General features: G+C 50.0%; 1 protein-coding gene across 1 annotated transcript; it reads left to right on the plus strand.

Annotated features, from left to right (window-relative positions):
• The first annotated feature begins 8424 nt into the window (after positions 1-8424).
• On the plus strand, positions 8425-15877 carry SERPINE1 (serpin family E member 1). The gene is made up of 9 exons (XM_036309670.1): positions 8425-8577; positions 9148-9419; positions 10336-10569; positions 11116-11310; positions 11881-12079; positions 13085-13185; positions 13302-13388; positions 13880-13963; positions 14254-15877. Exons 2-9 carry the CDS (start codon positions 9149-9151, stop codon positions 14289-14291), a joined length of 1209 nt encoding a protein of 402 aa, XP_036165563.1. The 5' UTR covers positions 8425-8577; position 9148; the 3' UTR covers positions 14292-15877.
• Positions 15878-16785: the final 908 nt, after the last annotated feature.

Here is a 16785-nt window from a genome sequence, read left to right on the forward strand (position 1 = left end):
ATGGAACCTTGGACTTCGTAGTTCCCAATCAGTTGTCCCTTAGAGTTGGTGCAAGACCCACCTTGTGCGAAGAAAGGCAAGGAGCCCAGACAGACAAGCCAACATTGAGGCCAATCTCCAATGTGGTCACAGGGTGGGGCAGGACTGCTCAATCTGTTTCAACTTCCCTGCACATGGCACTTCCTGTAGGGTTGAACAAGGTAGAGAGAAGAGGCAGGTGTGGAGGGGGGTGGCTCATGCCTCCCTCTCCTATCCTAGACCCAAGCCCACACACCAGCTCTAGGAAAGAGCCCAAGTCTGATTCCTGGAGTGTTAGGTGCACCCAGGTCAGCCTGCCTTGCCAGCCCTGGAGCCCTTTGTCAGGTCTGAACTGCCTCATCTCTGCCACCTCAGTTCCCTTCACCCCAACAGCCCAGCCCCTCCCTCAGTCACCCCCCAAGGCAGAGCTGCGACGTAATTATCACTCGTTCTGCCTGCATCAGCCTTTACCCATACAGTCCTGCTAGTTCCTGACAGACAGTGTGCACAGCAAGTGCCCCCCCCACCCCTCCCCCACCCCCCAAGAAAGCAAGAGACCATGGAGGAAGGCATGCTGTAATTCTGGGCCTGGGAATAGGAGGCGCAGCAGGCACTGCCAGCCTTGAGCGTCTGCTTTAGATCGAAGTTTTAACAAGGTCATAACGCTTTGTCAGGCATCCGCAGGACCTGGTCCTCCTCTGCCCCGCCAGACATGGGCCAGGGCCCTTGGTGGCCTCCTTGCCCCAGTGTGGGTCCTGCTAGCCCCACCTGATGGACGTCTGGCATCCCCTACTGAGGACCTGATTAGTTAACCCTTCTCTGGCACAGGAGGCCCTGTCTCTACCCTCAGGAAACTAAGGAGCTCAAGAGAAGGCACAAGGAAAACAAATCCCACAATTTTTTTTTTTTTTTTTTTTTTTTGAGAGAGAGAGAGAGAGAGAGATAAAGAGAAACATTGATGTGAGCGAGAAACATTGAACACGCAACCTGGGTATGTGCCCTGACCAGGAATCAAACCCACTGCCTCTAGTGTATGGGATGATGCTCCAATCAACTGAGCCTCACCGGCCAGGGCTAAAAAAAAAACCCACAAAAACCTCGCAATTTTTAAAAAAATATATTTTATTGATTTTTTACAGAGAGGGAGAAAGAGGGATAGAGAGTCAGAAACATCGATGAGAGAGAAACATTGATCAGCTGCCTCCTGCACACTCCCCACTGGGGATGTGCCCGCAACCAAGGTACATGCCCTTGACCGGAATCGAACCTGGGACCCTTGAGTCCGCAGGCTGACGCTCTATCCACTGAGCCAAACCGGTTAGGGCAAAATCCCACAATTTTTAAAGTCAGCTGAAACTTGCTCATCACTTTCTTTCCAAGGATACACACCGCTGATCATTTCATTCGTGCCATCCTTTACAATCCCAACCCTGCTATGGGCGTGGCATCATTCTCCCCACTTTGCAGAAGAGAAAGTTGAGGCTCAGGGGTAAAAAGGAAGTCGCCCAGAGTTTCCTCCTAGTCCTCGGGCCACATCTGCCTCTTTCCTCAGAAAAACCTCTTATTCAGGCCCCTGGTGTCTGTCCAAGGAGGCTGGGCTCTAGGAAGGTTCAATGATTTTCTCACAATCATCCTGGTAACCGGAGCCAGGACTGTCTGGTCACAGGGATGGCCATCAGAGAATCCTGTGTGGAGAGCAAACCCATCTGACTTAGTAAGCAGGTCTGAATGAATACCTGGCAGGAAGGGAGGGCCATCTTCTGTGGTGGTGGGTCCCCTGGGCTGCCTTTCCTAAGCAGGGTAGCTCTATACGGTCAGGACAAGGAGGCAGCAGTGGGGACATACGGGGTGGGGGCGGCGGCAAGGAGGATCTGGGCGCTCCAGAGAAGGGAGTGGGCACAGAGACAGGAGATGAGAAAGTAGGAGTGGGAAGAGTCAGGAAAGTCCTTTCATGTGGCCTCCAGGCTGCCTGGGGTCCAGGGTCTGCTTAGGACAGTGTAAGATCCTTAAAGATAGGACACGCCCCTCCTTCACATCTCTGACTGTCACCTCAAATCCAGCCCAGGGGAGACCCAAAGGAGCTGCTGCAGGCACGGCTGTGCTGGAGGACAAAGGGAAGGCCGCTGTCTCCGTGACCTCCTGAGCAGGCAAAAGTGCTCCTGTTCCCTTTCCTTCACACCGTACACCCGCTTTCCCCAGCCCTTACAGCACGAAACCACGAGGGCCCCAGGAGATCCAAGCAAGCCAGCAGCCCAACTGTGTTACTGCTAGCCAAGCCGGCTGAAGTAGCTCAGGGTGACTCAGATGAAGAGACATGCAGAAGGGGCCTGCTTGCCTACGGTGAGGAAGTAAGAGAGAAGGAATGGTCAGGGGCGTCCCTGGCTCTCCAGCGGCAAATTCCATCTGGGCTGCATCACGAGGCTGCTTCATCCCTGGGATCTCCACCACCCACAGGTTCCCCACTGACCAAGGGTCATCATTTCTCTGGGCGTTTGCCCAGTTCCATACACTGGTTGTGTCCAGAGCCAGGATCCAGACTAGAATAAGAGCATCTATTTCAAGCAAATGGGAGGAGGATACAGAAAGAGCAGGCTTGTGATATGAAAGTCCACACAGAGAGCAAAACGAAGAGGGGGTGCCTCAGGCAGAAATGAAAAGGTTGCTCCTTAGAGATGAAAACAGGAGGAACAAAGATGGGAGCGTTTTCTCCCCTTCCCCTCCTGGGCCCTGTGCGTCCCACACCTGTTGCCCTCTTCTTCTGCTGAGGCCACTCGGCCTCTTCCTCCTAATCCAGCATCAGTCCCTCTTCTTCTGGGAAGCCCTCCCCCAACTTGCACCCTGACAGCCTAAGTCTTACAGCATAGCATACAGACAACTTTACATTTTTATCCAATTATTGCATGTATGTAATCTTCTGTCCCACTAAGCGTATGTGTCCAAGAAAGGGAGAAGTTTATATTTCTCTGAATCACACCATGAAGCGCTGATTGTCAATAAATATTTGGCCATTTTGGGGAAGCCAAGATTTACACAACAGCCAGAGTAAAATAAAACAGAATGTGTCCAGAGAGAGTTCTAAAGGGAGATTCAGGAATGTAGAGAACGAGGAACAAGTTCTGGTAAAGATGAAAGAAGTGAATCAGAGTTAGAATCAGACACATAGGTAAAAAGAAATGGAATAAGAGACAGAATCTGACCGGGGGGCCCAGAGGACCCTGGGGCCTGCATTGAGTCATTCTGACGGATACCATCAGGCTCTGCGGTCATATCTACCCCAGAAATCACACACTCCACCCTTCCCTGCTGCAGACTTCCCCTTCTGGCCATACAGGGTCCCATTTGCTCCCTCTGTCTCTTTTCCCCAAGAGAGGAGGCTCATGCTTGCCGGGCTGGGGGGAGAGTAGGAGGCTGTGAGGATCTCTGGTGCTCATTGCACACTGACATTCTGAGCGGCCCCTCAAGGGGATACTGACCCATTACCTCCTCCTTGGAAATAAAGATAAATGGGACATGGCAATGGCCACAGTAAATTTAAGGGTAAGTAAAGAAATGACTGTAAGACCCTTGTCTAAGGGGATATGGGTAAAAGTGGTTAAAGGATAGAGGGATCGACAAGAGATAGCAGACATGGGTGGCAGAGAATGGTCAAGAGGGCTGAGACTAGAAGAGCAGGCCAAGCTCAGCTCTATTTTGACCTGTTGTAACCACCACCACCCCTCCCCACCCCCCCCCCCCCGCCCCGCAACCCAACTTTCTGATAACCTGAGGAGGTCAGGACATGTGTCACATGTCAGTGGAGGTTCCCCTGTGACCCCACAGTGAGAGAGGAAACTCTCGGTATCTAAAACCTGCGAAGAGATCAACCGAAGGACTTGTATGCATGCAGATAAGCATAACCAATGGACACAAGACACTGGGGGGTGGGGGGGCCGGGGGATTGTTAAGGGAGGGAAAAAAAGGAGACATATGTAATACTCTTTGTAATACTTTAAGCAATAAAACAAATAAAAATATTTAAAAAAATTAAAGGAAATGAAAAAAAAAAAAAAAAACCTGCGAAGGTGGCCAGTGGGAGCGGGTCGGGACCAGAGTGGAAGCAGGAAGATCTGGCCTGAAATGGACAAGAGGGGCTGGCAGCCATTCTCTCAGGTAATCAGTCAATCCACTTTCCAGGCATTTAATCTACTTCGCTGACTGCCGAGGGAAGTGAAGAAGAATGCCTAAAACCAGGAGCTGGTGTTGCAGCAAAATTCACAGCTCACGCTGTCCGGGTTCCTGTCCTGGCTCTGCCCCAACCAAGAGTGGCCACCCCTTAGTGAGAGCCTAGAACAGGGGTCCTCAAACTACCGCCCGCGGGCCACATGCGGCCCGCCGAAAACATTCATCCGGCCCGCCGAGTGTTTTTGCCGCCGCTGCCTGTTGCTTAGCAGCCGACTAGTTTTTTTTTTAACTATAGTCCGACCCTCCAACGGTCTGAGGGACAGTGAACTGGCCCCCTGTTTAAAAAGTTTGAGGACCCCTGGCCTAAAATATGCTGGACACTGACGGACGATATTTCACTTACTCCTCACAACAGCCCTGAAGGCCGGAAGTCATTACCTACCTATCTCTAAATCCCTATTTACCTATCTATCCACAAATAAGAAAACCAAGGCTCACAAAAGTTTTGCCTACAGGCCCCTGACCAGGCTGGCTGGCTCTGTCTGCTCCAATCAGCACTGTTCTCTCATTTGCGGTATGTTACTCTGCGCTCTCAAACACATTACATGGCTCAGCCTCTGGACCCGAGCCCTTCCCTGCAAATTCAAAGGATTGGATTAAGTGGTTCTTAGAGGCCTCCCTACCCCCTGAAACTCTAGATATAAATGGAGAAAAAAGCAACTGCAGAAAGCAAGGGCTACATTGGCGGTGGCGGGGGTGGGGGGAGGGGTGGTTGTGGGCGTGGCACGAGGGACACAGGTTTCCGTGTTAGGGGAGTTTTAGGAGACCTGGCAGGCGCGGGCTGAAGAAGACGGAAAGGAGAAAGGCTGTGGGGGCAGAAGAGGGGGAGCCAGGCACGGCGTCCGCGTGAGGAGCAGCCCTGGAACGGCCACGGAGGCCCTGTTCCTGTCAGGCTGTCCCAAGGCCACGATCTTAAGAGGATGAGACTCACAGCCCTCACCTCACTCACTCCTACAAGACAGGCAGAACTGGCCCGGCCCAAACACAGGCTATTTTTGTCGCTGTGTTGTTTGGAGAGAAACCAGGCCAGAAATAGTGCCGTGAATTAGTAGGACCCTGTCCTTCCACCCCCAGCTCTCCCAGGGAAATCACCAAGAATCAGGAGGCCTGCTCCAACATTCCAGGGAGCCTGTGTAACTGAGAGGAGGCAGCCCTCTCCTCCTCACAGGAAGGCTTGGAACAGACATTTGACTGTAAAAGGGATTCTGGAAAAGGAGAGGGAAAGAGGGACTGAGTCAGAGAGAGTAGAAAAGAAAGAGTGGAGAAATGGGAGTGAGCTCGCGAGGCTGCGGCTTGAGGGGACCTGGGGAAGGAACGGGGATAGCCCCATAGATGGATGGTTGAACAGAAGAGATCAAGAAAAGGAAAGTGGAAAAGAGGGCAGATGGTTGGTATTGGGAGAGCAACGGAGAAGCAAAGGGGAAGAACCAAGCGCAGGCCAGAGTGCAGCTGGAGGGCAGGAGGTGAAGGGTTGGAGGTTGACATCAGTGGCCCGAGGCCCAAACTGAAGCAGGGTTCCTGGGGCATGGGTGTGTGGGTGTGTGTGGGGGGGTTGGGGGGGGGGGTCAGGAATGGAAAATGTGAGTCTGAGTCTGGTCTAGTCACGAACCACCTGCAGAAGGACAGATGGAAACATCTTTCCAGTTGGCTGGAACTGGAACTTCCCCCAAAATCCACAGCCCTGCAACTCATCCTCTTATCTCTGACTCTCCCGGAATCAGAGATCCAGCTATTTCAACAGCAGGGACTTTTCTCTGTCCATTTGACCCCTTACAAAAGAGCCAAGGCTTGAAAGAGGGGATTGGGTCAAGGCGGTTAGTTGGGGTTCAGGGAAAGGAGAGAAAGTGACAACCCCTTGAGTCAGGTCAGATTCTGAGAAAGGCATTGCAGGGAGGTCTCCTGGGGTGGGGGTGGGGCGGGGTGGCAGTGGGTGGTCAGGCAGCACCATGTGGAAGGTCTGCAGAGGACAGACAAGGTCAAAGCAAGGCCATTTCACAGGAAGGGGCAGAGGGACCACAGTCCAGTCTGGTTTTAGGTCATCTAGTGTCCCTAGCTCATCAGAAACTCTGGCATGGAACTTGGTTACACGAGGCTTTGCCCATTTTCTAATACACATCCAGATGCTTACAAGTCCCTTCTAGTTTAGGAAAAGACCCCTAAGTAAGTCAGCCCTTTCTGTTTCCAATGTATAGTAGCCCCTCTCCCTCCAATAGGACACAGAGCTGCTCGGGGGCTCCTGAGCCTGAGAACAGAGTCTTTTCTGGAATGGCATTAGGATCATCCATCAGGTCAGCAGGGGGCCAGAATTTGTCACAGCGCTGGCAGGGTCCAGGCCATCCACAGAGAATAGCAGGAGCCCTTACGGCTGAGGCCCGGCAAGGCCATGGACAAGCGCTACTGGAATAGCCGGCGGAGCAAGGGAAGGAAGCTCAGCTGGAGTGGCTGGAGAGGTCAGGCAGTGAGGTGCCAGGAGGGAGCAGTTTCTGACTGAGTCTCAACCCACTGCTCTTCCAACTTGGGACTTGGCAAACCCAACCCAGATTCCCAAGTCCCTGTCTCTCTCTGAGCCCCAAGGGTGTATGACAAGGCACTGGGGGCATTTCTGGGGATAAAAGATGGAGGAGGGGGGTTGCTAGACTTCTGTCCTCTCCACCCAAGAGAAGTCAGGGTTGAATGCTTCTTCTTCATGGTTAACCACTCTCTCAGGGACTCCAAACCACAACTAAGAAAAGGAAAAGGAATAAACAAGAAGCAACTAACAAAAAAACTGCATGGGAACAGTCCTGTAACGGGTCGGTGATTCTAACTTTCCAACAGGGATTGTCCCTTTTTCCCTCCCACCCCCACCTGATTCCCAAGAGAAACAGGAGAAAACAAAGGCAGAATCAGAGTAAACTTGGGAAAGCCATCCAGCTGTGGTTGCCCTTGGCATCTGTTTACTAAAAAAATCCAAAACAAATATCCTGACACTTCCACCCACTTAAACTTCCTGTGAATCTGTTATTGGCTGTCTCCATGGATACTCCCACTTGAACGCAACCACCTACACAAATCATGACAGTGTGTGGACCCCAGGTCAAGTGCACCATCTCTCTACATCCCTCAGGACCCCTTGGCACTTAGCCACAACATCCAGGCCACATGGCCAAGGGTACCTGACCCTGCCAGGCCCCCAAATGCACTAGTCCAGTTCCACTCACTTGCCGCCAGCCAATTTCCACCCTCTATAAAATTCTTGGGTCACTCTTCCACTTCAAACTCAATGCCCTAGGAGCACACCCCACAAACCAGCCAGGAATTGAAGCCCTCTTTTCTATCCCTACTTGTGCTGCTCCAGCCCTCCAATGTCTGCATCTGGAGGAAAAGAATAAGACTTTATTCTCCCCAGTCACAGTGGGCAGCTCAGAGAAACAAAACTTACATGTTGGGCTACTAATTCCTTGGCAAGACTTTACCTGAGTAACCCCTGTTCCTTCCACCACCCCACCTAGTACACCTCAAATTCCTGCCAGACAGGGCTGTTTACACAAAAGAGAGCCCTCAGAGGCAACTCAAGAGTCTGGACACGTGGGAGAGTCAGCCATGCATCATCCGCCACGACACTCTAAAGGGGAAGAGGAAAAGACTGGAGGGAGTCCTCTGCCAGGTTCATGTCTTAGACAGTCAAAATCCAGACAATCACATGGCACGCTCCGTGCTCTGTGGCCACTGGGATGTGGCCAAGAGGAGGGAGAGGCATTCTTCCTCAGCTACCGTGCACATGTGTAGACAGACGATGCTGGCAGACAGAAGTCCACAGGATCCGTAGCTTCTTTGATAAATCTGTGGTGACCCATTTCCCCAAAGGAAAAAGAAGAAATGTAAAATGTTTTCCCCCAAGCTGAGCACTGGGGGAGGTAATCTCAAACACTGGGCATTTTTGGGCATGTCTGGCACTGCCAGGGGTCAGGCTGGCATAACATCCAAAGAGAGAGGGACACAGGTGGAAGGCAGCAAAATCAGGGGAGGCCCCTAGGTCAAGGCTGTGGTGGTTGCTCAATCGTTCCTGAGCCCTTTCACACGTACACATACACAGCAGCAGCACGCACACACATGCCTCAGGGAGTCAGACTTCCAAAGCCAGAAAGTAGGTGGGGCTGAGCCATGAGTTAATCTACTTCCTGCCCATTTCTGGTATAAAGGCAGGCAGCTGCCTCCCTAACAGCACAGCTGTGTTTGGCTGCAGGGCTAAGGGCACTGTCAAGAGAGACACACCACTCTCCAGCAGCAACAGAATCACCACCATCTGCAGCAGCAGCTGGACAAACCACCATTCACAAGGCACTTTGAGAACTTCAGGTAAGAGAAAATCAAACTCTCTCCATCTTTTCCCTTGGGTTAAGGTAGAGAATGTCCCTGTACAGAATTTCCCCATCCAAGATCCCCACTTTGCCTCTGTCCATCCCCTCCCCAAGACCTGCAGCCTAAGTTGCCTCCATAGCAGTGATTGCAGAATCTGAACCCATCATAGTTTCTTTATTATTATTATTATTATTAACCATTTTAAAAATTGTTCTTAGAGGAAGAAAGGGAGAGAGAGAAGCATCCGATGTGAGAGAAACATCAATGTGAGAAAGAAACATCGATTAGTTGCCTCTCACAATCACCCAGACCAGAAATTGAACCTGCAACCTGTGTATGTGCCCTGACGGGAAATTGAATCCACCACCTTTTGGGTTACAGGATAACTGAGCCTCACTGGCCAGGGCCCCATCATGGTTTCTTAGTGAATCTTGCCCTTGTGTTCATTTAGCACCTGTCAGCAACAAACATAGGAAGCATGGCCCATGGCTGGGATGTCATCTCCCCTCCCCATTCACCATTCTTCTAGAACTATGCTCTCATCAGATTCTTTCCCACTTGCCCTAGGATGAAAGTGTCTCCAGTCTTTGCCTGCCTAGCTCTGGGCCTGGCCTTCATCCTTGGTGAAGGATCTGCCTCGGACCATCGCCAGCTTGAGGCGGCCCAAATGGTCACAGATTTTGGAGTGAAGGTGTTTCAGCAGGTGGCCCAGGCCTCCAAGGACCGTAATGTGATTTTCTCACCTTATGGGGTGGCCTCAGTCCTCGCCATGCTGCAGCTAACAACCACAGGAGAAACCAGGCAGCAGATCCAAGCGGCAATGCAATTCGATATTGAAGGTGAGAGATGGGCAAAGTAGGAGGCAGGCACTCATGCAGCCTTCACAGAACTAGGGTGTAACCAACCAAAAGCAGAGGAAAGGCTGACTCCAGCTTAGCTGAGCCAACACCTGTACTGCACGCCATAGGGACCACCATGCCCCGTGTCACTTGACCCTTGACCAGTCGCAAGGTGTACAGGCCAGTGGATTTGGTGTAAAACAACCTTGCATGACCACTTATTAGCTGCATAATCTTAACCCCTAGCATAATCTCAACTCATCTCACTCATTAACCCCTCTGGGGCAAATTAAGGGAAGAAAGAGACAGAGAAACAAGGCTCAGTTTGCTCATGAACAAAATGAGGATAATAAAAGTACCTGGCACAGACGGCTGCTGTAAGGATTAAACAGAATTGTCTATATGAAATGCTTTGCATAGCTATTATTATTATTATTATTATTATGAGAAAAAATGTACGGTTCATAACTTAAAAACAGAAAAATATTCTAACCCAGACAAAGGATTAAGACCTGATATTTTTGAGAAAAAGAAAGAGATGCAAAAGAGATTAAGATTTGGAATGAAATCTCCCTCTAGAGCAGTGGTTCTCAACCTGTGGGTCTAGACCCCTTTGAGGGTCGAAAGACACTTTCACAGGGGTCACCTAAGACCATCGGAAAACACATATATAATTACATATTGTTTTTGTGATTAATCACTATGCTTTAATTATGTTCAATTTGTAGCAATGAAATTGGGGGTCACCACAACATGAGGAACTGTATTAAAGGGTCACGGCATTAGGAAGATTGAGAACCACTGCTCTAGAGAAACCTAGGGGAGCAGAAGAGCCCATCCATGAGGGAGGGTTGGCCCAGCTGGGACCCCTTGGTTGAACGTGAGCCTGATGTGTCCTTTCCTTCCTCTGGCACAGAGAAGGGCATGGCCCCTGCCCTTCGTCAACTGTACAAGGAACTCATGGGGCCATGGAACAAGGATGAGATCAGCATCGCCGATGCCATCTTTGTCCAGCGGGATCTGAAGCTGGTTCAAGGTTTCATGCCTCACTTCTTCAGGCTATTCCGCACCACAGTCAAGCAGGTGGACTTTTCAGAGATTGAGAGAGCCAGGTTCATCATCAATGACTGGGTGAAGAGACACACAAAAGGTGAGCAGGCAAGGAAAGGAAGCCGGGCCCAAGGGCCTGCCAAGAAAGGGGTTATGGGAAGAAATCCCAAATATACCAACCTCTTCCTTTCAGCATTCTTTTCTTTGTAGGCAGAAGGTCAAGTGATTTAAGAATCAGTGTCATAGTTTTCATAATTAGGTCTTCTCATGAACCAACTCAAAAGGCAGCTCTAAAAAGTGCTGTACAATGTCATTAGCATGGTACTAACTATGATAAGGAGCACACACACCCCTTCAAGACTACATGTAGCTTAGGGAGCAAAATAAGGGAAGACTTAAGTTTCCAGTCTGATCCTAGACAGGATCCCAGGCTCAAGAAAGTGTGGTGAGCTGGGAGGCTTTCTGAGATCCTCAGGCAGATGAAACAGGTTGAAAACGGCTAGATTGGTTTATCTAAACCCCCAGACTACCTTCTGACTGGATCACTTCAATAGACACACATCCATTTGAAGCCTGTGAGTTGAAGAGAACTTACCTAAGAGGATTAAGAAAAGATCTAGCTCCTGATCACCTGGTTTTCCCATAGGCATGATTAGTGACTTACTTGGTGAAGGGGCCGTGGACAGTCTGACACGCCTGGTACTAGTGAATGCCCTGTACTTCAATGGCCATTGGAAGACACCCTTCCCAGAGTTGGGCACCCACCACCGCCTCTTCCACAAGTCCGATGGCAGCACTGTCTCGGTGCCCATGATGACTCAGACCAGCAAGTTCAACTACAGTAAGTGCAAGACTCCCTTCCCCAAACCCTGTACCTACTAGACCCCATCCCTGGCTGTTCCCATCTAAGGGAGGAGAACCCTAGAATATACCTCAGCTTTAAGAAACACTTCCCAAATAGGAGACACTAGGATATTTGGAGCAGCTGAAAATAGCTTTATCTTATCCAAGATGAAGCTGAAACCCAGCAGTTCCCTCAGGCCCATGTTTGGCCACTTGACCCCATCTCACATCCTCATATGGCCCACAAATCCTGCTGTGAGAAGGGCGATGTGGAAGTTGAGATTCAGGAGAAGAGGACTGGAATGAATTAGTGGCTGGATATGGGGAAGCAGACAGTCAGAAAGAGACAGAGAAACCAGAAGAAACGGAATTGGCAGGAAATAAAGGAAATGGAAATGAAAACATTGAATAGGGGAGCTGTGGGTGTGGGGGCCTCAAAAGCCAGAACGGAAAGCTGGCTTCCAAAAGAATGGAGAGAGGACAGGAGAACTAGTTGAAAATCTAGTGCTGGGTTAAAATCAACAAGAGCTGGAATCATTTTCAATGCGCCATCTTGGTGTCTTCACAGCTGAGTTTTCCACCCCTGATGGCCATTACTACGACATCTTGGAGTTGCCCTACCATGGGGACACTCTCAGCATGTTCATTGCTGCTCCCTATGAAAAAGAGGTGCCTCTCTCAGCCCTCACCAACATTCTGGATGCCCAGCTCATCAGCCAGTGGAAAGGAAATATGACCCGTCTGCCCCGCCTCCTGATTCTGCCCAAGTAAGCCACCCATTGCTCCAGCCACATTTGCCATTTCCTTAATCCCCTCATCTCCCGCCTCTTCTCTCTCCTGAAAACACAGCCCCGGGTTGAGTTTCCCAAATGTGATGTTTGCAGGGCAGGGACATGTGTGGGAGGCTGATGGGAAACTGCCTGGGTTTGATTAAGATTCCTCTCATCATCCCTCCTCCCATTTCTGCTAGAGGGCAGGGAGGGGTTTTCTAGACTATACCCCTGCATATGCCTCCCTCAGAATATCCAACAAAAGGCAGCCAAAGGAAGAGCCAGAGAAATACTAGAGGTGGGAGGCTAAATCTGCCTTCACCTTTTTATGAATGCCCCTCACTCCCACCCCATCTTCTCGTCAACATCCAAAAATAGGAACAAAAGGAATCACTTGTGCAGATGGAGCAGCTGGAATTATAGTGTCTAACAGATCTTTTAAATCCTTCTGCAGAAGCAGAGGGTGGAGAAGGCTGGGGCTGGGTAATTCCAGAATTGTAGGAAAGCCTCCCACCAAGCTTACCCCAAATTCCCACATACTTTCATTTGAGGCCTTAGGAAAGAGGAGAATTTAGTTGGTTAGTTCTCTCTCTCTCTCTCTCTCTCTCTCTCTCTCTCTCTCCCTCCCTTCCTCCCTCCCTCCCTTCCTCCTTCCTACCCAAGAATGGAAGTAATTAGTTGTGCCCTGATGGGGAGCAGAGAACAGCCCAAAGCCTCTCTGCTTGAGTCTTCTTCTGGTTAGCTCTCAGAAACACAATCTACAGACCAGAATTTTCCCTAAGACAAAATAAACTACTGTCTTACTTGAGAAAAGTAATTAGTCATAAGAATGTTCATTAATATTAGACCTCTAGCAAGCAGAGACCTTGAAATCACAAGCCTCCCTCTTCTACTTTCACATCAGTCCCAGTCCTATCAGGCTGCCAGGGTGATACCTGGTAGGGACGGGGAGAGGTGGCGGAGGTAGCCTGAGCTTGAGCTGTTTTCTGCTCCCGTCTATAGGTTCTCCCTGGAGAGTGAAGTTGACCTCAGGAGGCCCTTGGAGAACTTGGGGATGACCAACATCTTTAGTCCAGGCCAGGCGGACTTCTCGACTTTTTCAGGTAAGAGACTTTCCTTTCATTTCTTATCCGGGTGGGCTGTGCAGTCCCTTAGAGGATAAAGGAGCTGTTCCGGGAAAACCACGGCTGATCTACTCTTGTATCCACTCCTGTTTCAGATCAAGAGCCTCTTTACGTATCGCAGGCACTGCAAAAAGTGAAGATCAAGGTGAATGAAAGAGGCACGGAGGCATCCTCCTCTACAGGTGAGTCAGGCTCAGGTGAGGCCTGGCAAGTCTTGGCCCAAGGCTGACAGGAGGGGTCCCTATGGCACCTACACCTGGGATGAACTCCCTCTGCCCTGCTTCACCAGGCCTCACAGAGCAGCACTTCCTGTGCAGAGAGTATTGCCCTTTCTTCCTTGGTGTTTCTCAGCCAGGAAAAATGGGCCTGCTTTCCCTGGAACCCCATCCCCTTACTCCAGTGGCTCCTGAGGTCCTCTGAATGTGAAAGACCTCCCAAAGGAAAGTCTGGGTTGTTCTCACAGTGGCTAGTCAGTCACCTTAAGGAACTTGATTCTCAACATGCCCTAAAAGGGTTCAGATAAATGTCTGTTTGAAGGGGAGCAGCTGATGGAGCTCCACCAAGCTCCTGGAAGAAACCAGGCCTCAGGAGACTTCCCTACACTTTTAAGGTTCAGGTCCAGGAACCAGTGCCTACTTCCCTCTGTTCTAAGACATTGTCCCTTCTCTTCCAGCCATTACCGTCTCAGCCCGAATGGCCCCTGAGGAGATCATCATGGACAGACCCTTCCTCTTTGTGGTGCGGCACAACCCCACAGGTGAGCCTGAGGCCACAGTGCTCCACCATTCAGCACTGGTCCAGACAAGTGTAGACACCCTCTTACCCCAGGACCCTAGGCAAGGAATCCATAACTCTGTTCCCCTTCCCTCCTCAAAGGCAGTGCTCTCTCACAGATGGAGCGCTGTGCCAGGACCCCAGTCCGAGCTCAGTCACTAAAGCAGCTGTGACTCCAGACATCTCACTCATCTTAGTTCACCCATCACTACAAGCTGGGTGAGCTCTGCCATTCCTTCCAGTTCTCATTTCCCACGATTCTTCTGTCCTCAGGAACGGTCCTTTTCATGGGCCAAGTGATGGAACCCTGACCATGAAAAAAGAAGTTCTCAACTCGGACAGAACTGGAGATGTATCAGAGAAGAAGAAACTGCGAAGAAAAGAACTTTTAATTAGCCTTTCTGCAGAAGAGAAGACATTCGCTTTTTTTTTTTTTAATGGTAACTCTGCCTTTTAGAGCTCAGCCTCTCCAAGGGAGAAAAGGGGACCTTTCGATAAAACTCCCCAGGGGAGGCCCTGGCGGGGACCGCTGAAGCACTGCGCCCCGAAGGTCTTCAAATCCGACTGTAAAACTCTCAGAGCCACGTGTGCAGCTGTTTCTGCCCATCGCTCTGCCTTTTTGGGTCTTCAGATCTGGGTCCCATTGAGGCCCTGGCAGATGGCACCGCAAGGCTTACAGGAGAAACTGTTCCAGTCACGTTGCCCTAACTCTTGCACTGTCTGCCACTGCTGAGGAGGCTGGCGTCGGGCCAGGGAAGACCAATGGAAGAAACACCTTTCATTGCACGATCCACCCTTCTCCAGCACAGAGGTGCTGTGACCAGCTGTAGGGGCTCCCCCTGGCCTGGCTGTCTCCCTCCCCAGAAACAGTGAGCAGCTATTATTTTGGAGTGTAGGTGACTTGTTTACTTATAGAAGCAGGTTTCTGCTTCCCACAAACTTTATTTTGCAGGAATAGAGGAAGAAGGTGTGCTCTAATCTCCTAGTGGGGAGGGTAGGATGACAGAGGTGTGCTTGAATATTTATCACTTTTTTGTGTGCTTGTTAGAGAGAAAGAGGACTATTTAACAAAAAGCATATTATTTAAACTTGCTTAGTGTTCCTTTGTGATCTGTGTGATTGCATCTCAGGAGGCTGGTCACCTAGCTGCCATACCCCTCTGGGCGGCAAGCGTGAGGGGCCCACACTGCCACCTTGTGGCTGCCTGAACCCCGTCGCTCTTCTTTCCTTTCCTTTCCACTTGATGGATTAGGACTCCTGCCAAGACTACCCAACTTCCCACTTTAGGGACCCAAAGGATGTGGTGGGTGAGAGAGACTAGAGTGAGGACAGAGAGATTTTAAAATTTTCCAATGCACTTAGGCGCAGGAGTGCAAAGGGATGCACGACCTAGCAGGACAGAACTTTCCCCAATTACAGGGTGACTCACAGCTGCATCGGTGACTCACTTCAGTGTGTCATTTCCGGCTGCTGTGTGTGAGCGGTGGACACGTGAGAAAGGGAGAGAGAAAACGAGGGGGGATGAAAGAGAGACAGTGAATTCAGGCTCAACTACCCTAGTTTGGTAATTTTCCTGAAAACCAGCTAGCTAAGGGGTATGGCATGAAGACCAATTTGTTGAAGAACTGCACACAGATGTCAAATGAACGCATCCTAATAGAATTCTAGTCATCCCAATGTGTTCTTCAGCAAAAGTCTTGGTCCTTTGTTGTCTTTTTCTTTTTTCATTATGCACTGGACGGTGACAGCCACAACTATACTCACAAGGAGACCCAAATGTAGGGTCCAATGTTTTTGAAATTGTGTTGGATTATATGCTTTTTCACTTATGATATATAAAAAGTAAAAATGTTTTTTAAAACAATAAAATAAATAAATAAGAAGAATATTCCAAAAACAGTCCCCGCCTTTATTTTACACGTCTCACACAGTACAAAATCAAAATCCTGTCAGTTCACAGCCGTTTCAGGTGAAAGGAATCTTTAGGAAACATACACGAATGGACCAGGCACGTCGACTTGCCACAGCAAGTCCACAGGACTGGCCTCAGGGGCTCAACAAGAAGGCTCCAGGGACATACTGTGTGGGCATGATTCTGCCCTGGGCACCATCCTCAAAAAGGGAAAGAGAGTTCCTCCAAACACCTGCCACTCAGACAGGCCCGCACACACCCACTGTCCCCCCGGGTTTCCATCTCTAGTCACACCATTTCTTTCTACCACCAAATGCTGCTATCCCCTGCACCTACCCCCCTCCTCATTTATCAAAATCCAGACTAAGTCCATTTGCTCCAACCAGCATTTCCATGGATTGAGTCAACATCCTCACACTCCCCTTGGCATTTACTGATTTTTTCCTTTTCCTGGAGTGTAACCGTGCTTTTATTCATGTATGCTCGGGTGTGCATACTACCCCCACCCCCATTTACATATCAGGTTCCTTGAAAACCAAAGCTCTTTTGTTATATACATTCTTCATATCGTCCTTAAAATGACATCCTAAAAAGTATTTTATTCTAGTATCCTGAAGACTCTTCCCAGAAGATATTAGTTTCTTTCTTTTTTTTATTGTTCAAAGTATTACATATGTCCCCTCCCCCGCACTGGTCCCCTCTAGCCTCCCTGCCCCCCGCCCCCCAGGCCTTCACCATTCTATTGTCTGCATCCATAGGTTATGCATATATGCATACAAGGTCTTTGATTGGTTACCTCCCACCCACCAGCCCTCCCCGCCTTCCCTCTGAGATTCCGCATTGTGTTCCATGCTTCCATGTCTGGTGATCCACTCCGTTCATCAGTTTATTTT

Source organism: Myotis myotis, unplaced genomic scaffold, assembly GCF_014108235.1.
Source record: "Myotis myotis isolate mMyoMyo1 unplaced genomic scaffold, mMyoMyo1.p scaffold_m19_p_5, whole genome shotgun sequence".
NCBI lineage: Eukaryota > Metazoa > Chordata > Mammalia > Chiroptera > Vespertilionidae > Myotis > Myotis myotis.